A 6,193-nucleotide genomic window follows, 5' to 3' on the forward strand; every position below is an offset into this window, starting at 1 on the left:
CTCTTTGACCTAGCTTTTCGTAAGTTCTCTTTTTTTTTTTCTTTGGGAGATAATATCTCAAAATTCTGAAATGAAATTTGACCGCTATCAGGTTGAGAATGCTCGATCAAATCGAGAAACGCAAGCAAATTGTTAGACATGCACAAGTAAAACTTCAGGATGATCAATGATAGAAGGTTCGGTGACTTCTGTCCTGAGCTCATTACAACAAAACCAAATAGCACAAACAGACGAGAAACGAATTAGGCTCGTCGCTATGTGATGGTTCCCCCGGTACCCTATCATAATCAACTTCTCTTCCATGGATATTTAATATCAAGGCCAAACTTGCCATTACATATGAAAATCGCCTCTATTTCTAGAGTTAACTATTCAATCCTTTGCATTTTGGGCACATCAGCTAGATCACAGCCTCATTGGAGAGGGTAAAAAGGGTTAAATTAGCAAGGATCTTGCCAGCATATCCAAACTACATGTTTTTTTCTTTTAAAGAAAAACAACAGAAAAAAAAAAATTAATCTTCAATCTTCCACTTATTAAAATGCCCATATCCACAAACTGAAAGAAACAACAACAACAAAAAAAAAACAACTAATGAGAACACTGCTCCTTTCCTATTGCATTCTAATGTCAACTAGACTAGACTAGACTACTACAGCTAGACTGCCTACTAAGCTGATGACAGATGCTTATTTTATTGATCTGACCTTGCCCTATCCTACCAGTTTCAAAGAGCTGGCCTCACCTTAGTCTAAGATTTCTCTTCGTCTGACTGAGAGCATGGAGGGCCAGGGACCGAATCAACAAAGAACTCCTCTACTGAAAGAAGGTAAACGTATCAGTGTGTGACCAACTATACATAACTTAAGAAAGATTTCATATGGTACACCAATTACCTATATCGTCTTGCTCTGGAGAGTCTAGCAAAATTTCTGAATCAGAGGGCAGAAAAGGGGACCCAGGATAGTTTCCAAGAGCTCCTAAATCTGCGTAAGTGCCAAACAAATTTATGGCAAAGCATCATTACAGAATTATAAACATAATAGAAAAAGAAAATGATAATATTTTTAAAATATAAATGAGATTTAGTCGCATTTCATATCTATAACCAGACATAACTAAATCTCAACTGAACTGAATCCAAAGTAAAACTTACCGCCCAAGTTTGACAAATCAGCTGTTAAATCTGAGAGACTGAAATTCCACTGGATTTGATCAAGTGATCTAAGGGAATCTCTGGAGTTTCCAGCCCCTCCATCCTGTCCAAGCTGCAATCCTACAGTACTTGCCACATCAGATGTAAACGTTGTATCAAGTGCACCCGTGTCCATACCCATTCCCGACATGTCTGATGCAGTGAAGGGAAAATGACCACTAGATGCCACTGATGTTGGACTCATGGCCATCTCTGACATGGATGACACGCCACTGCTAGGGGGAATAACAGGAGCTACTTCGGCTGCACTGGTGTCCATCACCATACTACAACAAAGAAAGCTGCTTAGCTAAAGTTACAATGATTAAGAAGAAAAGGAACATTAAGATTTACACTTGTAACATTGAGGTAAACCAGTGTCATTAAGCATACTGTAAATATTATACACTTTGAAGGCAAAACTAAGCTGCATGTACAACCCATGTATGATCACTCCAAAAGGCAAATATTTTGCTAGAGTACTTTTCAATGCCATCAAATGGACATAACAGTTCATTTGTGTTTCAAATATGACCACATACTGTTTTAGCACTCCATACTTTTCTATATGAAATACTTACAAGGACATCCGTAGATAAATTGTCCAGGAACAAAATGATTTCAAAGAACAAAAATCTGAGTGCCTAGCATGAGTTGGGAAAAAATAGAGGAGAAAATTTGATTAAATAAGAAATTTAAGTTAAGACGTCAAGTGTCTCACTCATTCCCAGAATTCATTCGCATTGGATGAAAATTGCCTGGTGCAGGAACTCCATTGACCACATGACAACTTGAGATTCCGCTGCTCATGGACTCAAGATGGGGTTGGCCTGCTGCTGGTATTGGAGGTTGTTGAAGGACAGGATATCCCATAGGTAAGTTGTTAACTGCACTGCAAACAAGTGGCATTGAGTACCAATAATGTTAAAGTGAAAAGGAGCAACGACAACCATAAATTAATCTATCTATACCTGTTAAACCTATAAAAATGTTAAACCTATGAAAATATTCATACATAAGAATATTTACTCCTTCAAAGAAATATTCTTGAACACTAAAATATTCAACTCTTTAGAAAATTCCCAGCTTATCTTCTTGAGTTCAGATGTTGAGGATATCAATACCACTCAGAGCAACTTTGGAAGTTATAAAAATGAAAAACGTTGCATGCTCTTGAATCGCCCAGCCTCAAAGAGGAAAAAATAATCCTAATGATGTTTCATTTAAGTTTATGCAAGATTCTTAGCTTAAAAGAAAAGCAGATGCTGCTATTGACTGCTGAGACCATGCTCTTTGTATTCTCAAGTAGAATAGCATTTGCATTCTAATAAAGGATGTAGTATTAAATTATAATTAAGATAGAATAACTGAATTTCACCAAATTAAGTGCCATTTGGCACCCATAATTACGTAAAGAATTGGATTATAAAAATTACTTTTTTCTTCTATAAAATAACAGGGGTGATTTTCTCCATGTATATTTATATCATGAAGAACCTACCGGGCATGGGATGAATCCCATTCTGCATGGGAGCCAGGGGAACCTTTTGGGGTACTGGATACTTCATGAGATGATATTGATGCTCAAGCAAATGATTGAATAAAAGGATTTGCTTCTTTAGCTTCAGCCTTATGTAATAGGCCCTGAAGAAATCAGCGTTTTCTTCTTCCAACTTCTGCCACACTGAATTAACCAGAACAATGATAAAGATTTATCAGAATTGAAACCTTGTTTCAACTTTGAAGAAGAAAATGCAAATCAGTTCTGAATAGCTAATTAACCGCAACTTTCAAAAGAAAAACCAGGACATATTTCATGGTAGCTTATTCCATTAATATTTTGATATTCCGATATTATAAAGACAAGGCAGAAAACTAAATGATATGAACAATTCATAAAATGATACACTGAAGTAGGCTAGCAAACAAGAATAAAGAGGTTTAAGAGACTACCCAAAGTTGTAAATCCAGGATCTATCCTTGCACGAGTCAAGAGGGTCTTCACCACCTCGTCTCTATTCATATATAATTGTAGACACCGTTCTATTAAGTTCTGGACCTGAACACCATTTTACATAAATCATAACAAACAAATAAAGATATTAAAGAAACAAACTAAAACATCAAATATAGAAAGAAAAAGATACTCTTACAAGTTCAATATCTTGGCGTGAAACCTTTCTGCTATCATTACTCGAAGCAGATATTGAACCAGAATCTGCCAAAGGAGCCTCTGTTGTTTGGTTGTTCTGTTGGTCACTTTGGGATTCATGTGAAACTTGGGTCGACGATTGTATTTCTTGGGTGCTCTACAAACCAGTAAATTTTGTTCGACTCAGTGACAAGCAGTAGGTCTTACGTAATAAAGATAAGAACAGAAACAATGCACCACAGAAAGGATTGAAAGGCAAGACTCGTTGATTTCATATTATAGAAAGAGTAAAAATAACTTAGATTTCAATTCAGGCAACTTATAGCAACAGTTTTCAAATCATCTAGATCTTTAAGAACTATATCTTGTACTCAAGATCCGATAAACAAAAAAATCATTGTAAGCAACAATGGGGGGGGAAAAAATATTGAAAGCCAAAAACTGTATAAAAATCCAAAGTAAAAAAAAGAATAGAACCTGCGAGTTCTTCATTCCAGCTGAATGCAAGCTGCCAGCATTTCTTTGCTCAGCTTAGAATTTCCCCAACTACAGTTAAGGTCACCTAATTGACCAACTAGGTCAGCTTATTAGTTATAACAGTCGTGTATCAAACCAATTTTTGCCTGAAAAAAATAAAAAAGAACAGGGACATCATAGGGCAGAGCAGTTAGAGAAGCATGCTGCATCTAATTGACTGAGAGGGCAAAGGACGTAAGCACCAATCCATCAAAGATCTTTTATCTATCGTTAAAAGAAAACTAACATTAACTGTCTAATCAGACTTTAGCCCCAAATTTGCATGCCTATATTTATCAATAACACTGTAACCAATCACTGAGTTCTCACGAAGTTAAAATTCGTTCAGATTCACAAGCCAATCTATGTATGACAATGGAACTATAAAATAAACCGCAAGAGTCTATAGAATTCTAGGAAAGGAATTATCATAACCTTGTGGAAACAATTATACCATTAAACAGCCAGAGATTCTGCTATATAAACTTGCCTTATAACAATCGCGTACATTAAATTCAAATACAAATAGCGGAAAGTGTGTCTGTTGTACTTATCCAAACAAAAACAGAAATCAACCAGATCTCAATTCAGCGAACAAATCTCGCAAGATACACAAATTACCTGGCTGTTTTTGGAAGTAAAATCTGCTTGTAATTTAGGCTAAAATATACCAAAACAGGAGCTGCCAAAATAAATTTTGTTGTCAGCTAATAGAACTTGCAAGAACCAAAAACAGGACCAGAAAATTACAAATTAGCAACACTTAAATTATAAAAAGAAAAATCGACTTTATTTCGTCAAATTTAGAAATCCCGCTTCTTGTTCAGTAAGTCGAGACTCGTGTTTGTTAGAATCTCCGTCGGAGCTAAACATGCACTGAGATTTTTAAGATATTTTGGTGAAGTGATGATAATTACTTGGAACCAAGAAGGACTAATGAGAAATTTTCGGAATCTGCAGGGGCAGGTGGTGGAAATTTAAATGGAAAATTTAGTGATGGTTGCCGCTAAGACATTGTTATTATTGCAAGCAGAAGTGGAGGAGAGACAAAAAAGCAACACGAGAAAAAAGAAAAAAAATCTCACCGAACCAGTGCTTGTTTAATACGTTATTTTCTTTCTTATTTGTAATTCCGAAAATGAATTTAAAAAAAAATTAAGGGTAAATGGCGAAATAAAATACATATGAAATTTTTACGCGGCTACAACGGCTGCGCCCTGGCTTTGGGATTTTACGGCGCAGCCTGTCTGCCAGAGACAGTAGAATCTCTAAAATCTAAATTAACGCCTGTCTCGTATTCGTCTGAAGTTGATTTTTCATTTTTATCTTATTTTTACTTAACGTTTCTCTTTTATTTACTTATTTTTCTTTTATGTACACTTGTTTTTGTTCTGCGTATATGTACATTGATTTTTTGAAACAACAAAATTAATACAAAATAAAGCTACTTCAAAAAATTATATTTTTTTCTTTATTTCAATTTTTCTTTCCGGGCTTTTCTACTTCTAATACAAACTCAACTAACGGATGGTAAGAGAATTTAGTGAAAACAACTTTATGGAAAGCTTTTTTTTTGTGATAAAGGCATAAAGTGATTTGTCCGCCAATCAAGTTTTTCTCTAAAAATAATAATAATAATTATTATTATTAATTAATTAAAAAAGAGGGAAAAGATGATAGATGTGTCATGTATGAATCATGAAGCACAATTTTTTAATTAAGGGGACGTAAGATAATGACAAAAGTGCTGCAATGCAATTACGATTTATGTGAGCCCCAGTTGTTGATAGTTGTTTTACTCTTATGTGTTCCGGATAACATAACATGCTTCTTAATTATTACCTTATTTTTTTAATATGTTGTGTGGGTCTGCTTTTATAACGTGGTCCAGCGCTTTCAAAATCTCCATGCCCATCACGCTGATGATCCTTTGATTCTCAGTTATCAGAGAGATCTTCTTCATACTTGGCTAGTTGCCATGGACCACTCCCGGTATTCTACATCTCTTTCAGATTTATCAATAGCAATCGTTTCCCTTTTGAAAAACGTTAGCTCTAAACGGAAAGCTAGAAAAGCTTATACGTTATAGAATCTAAGGGCACAATTTTCCAAAGTTTTAAAAATTAAAATATATTTAATATCTATTTAAAAATAAGAAAACAGAAAACAAAAAACATTTATACCATTTCAGCCACTCTAGTGTAGTTCATTTGGCGGAACTTCGAAGCTGGCTCGTAAGCCGTCACGAGCCAAATGTGCACTCACGTGATGTAATTTGGGGCATTAATTTAAGTAGTATTAACCACATGTTTAAGATAAATGAATTTATT

General features: G+C 35.0%; 1 protein-coding gene across 8 annotated transcripts; it reads right to left on the minus strand.

Annotated features, from left to right (window-relative positions):
* Positions 1 to 284: 284 nt before the first annotated feature.
* On the minus strand, positions 285 to 5,014 carry LOC18048568. 8 transcript variants are annotated; one of them, XM_024188184.1, is made up of 10 exons: positions 4,949 to 5,014; positions 4,485 to 4,545; positions 3,825 to 3,909; positions 3,349 to 3,504; positions 3,149 to 3,254; positions 2,697 to 2,879; positions 1,917 to 2,082; positions 1,157 to 1,482; positions 897 to 986; positions 285 to 819 (listed from the first exon to the last, which is right to left on the minus strand). In XM_024188184.1, the coding sequence occupies exons 3-10, from the start codon at positions 3,837 to 3,839 to the stop codon at positions 752 to 754; spliced, it is 1,110 nt and encodes a 369-aa protein (XP_024043952.1). In that variant the 5' UTR covers positions 3,840 to 3,909; positions 4,485 to 4,545; positions 4,949 to 5,014; the 3' UTR covers positions 285 to 751. The 8 variants fall into 8 exon arrangements, with proteins under 8 accessions (XP_024043952.1, XP_024043950.1, XP_024043953.1 ...); XM_024188182.1 differs by having other exon boundaries at positions 3,825 to 3,970; XM_024188185.1 differs by having other exon boundaries at positions 285 to 816; positions 3,825 to 3,970; positions 4,652 to 5,000.
* Positions 5,015 to 6,193: the final 1,179 nt, after the last annotated feature.

This window comes from Citrus clementina, unplaced genomic scaffold (assembly GCF_000493195.1).
Source record: "Citrus clementina cultivar Clemenules unplaced genomic scaffold, Citrus_clementina_v1.0 scaffold_3, whole genome shotgun sequence".
NCBI classification, from domain to species: Eukaryota; Viridiplantae; Streptophyta; class Magnoliopsida; order Sapindales; family Rutaceae; genus Citrus; species Citrus x clementina.

Excerpts from the sequence above, each read along its gene's own strand:
- LOC18048568 (XM_024188184.1), bottom strand. Across the intron at positions 2,083-2,696 it reads TGGGATTCATCCCATGCCCG|TTAACAACTTACCTATGGGA; the intron begins GTAGGTTCTTCA and ends TTTGCAGTGCAG. Across the intron at positions 1,483-1,916 it reads CGAATGAATTCTGGGAATGA|TATGGTGATGGACACCAGTG; the intron begins GTGAGACACTTG and ends TCTTTGTTGTAG.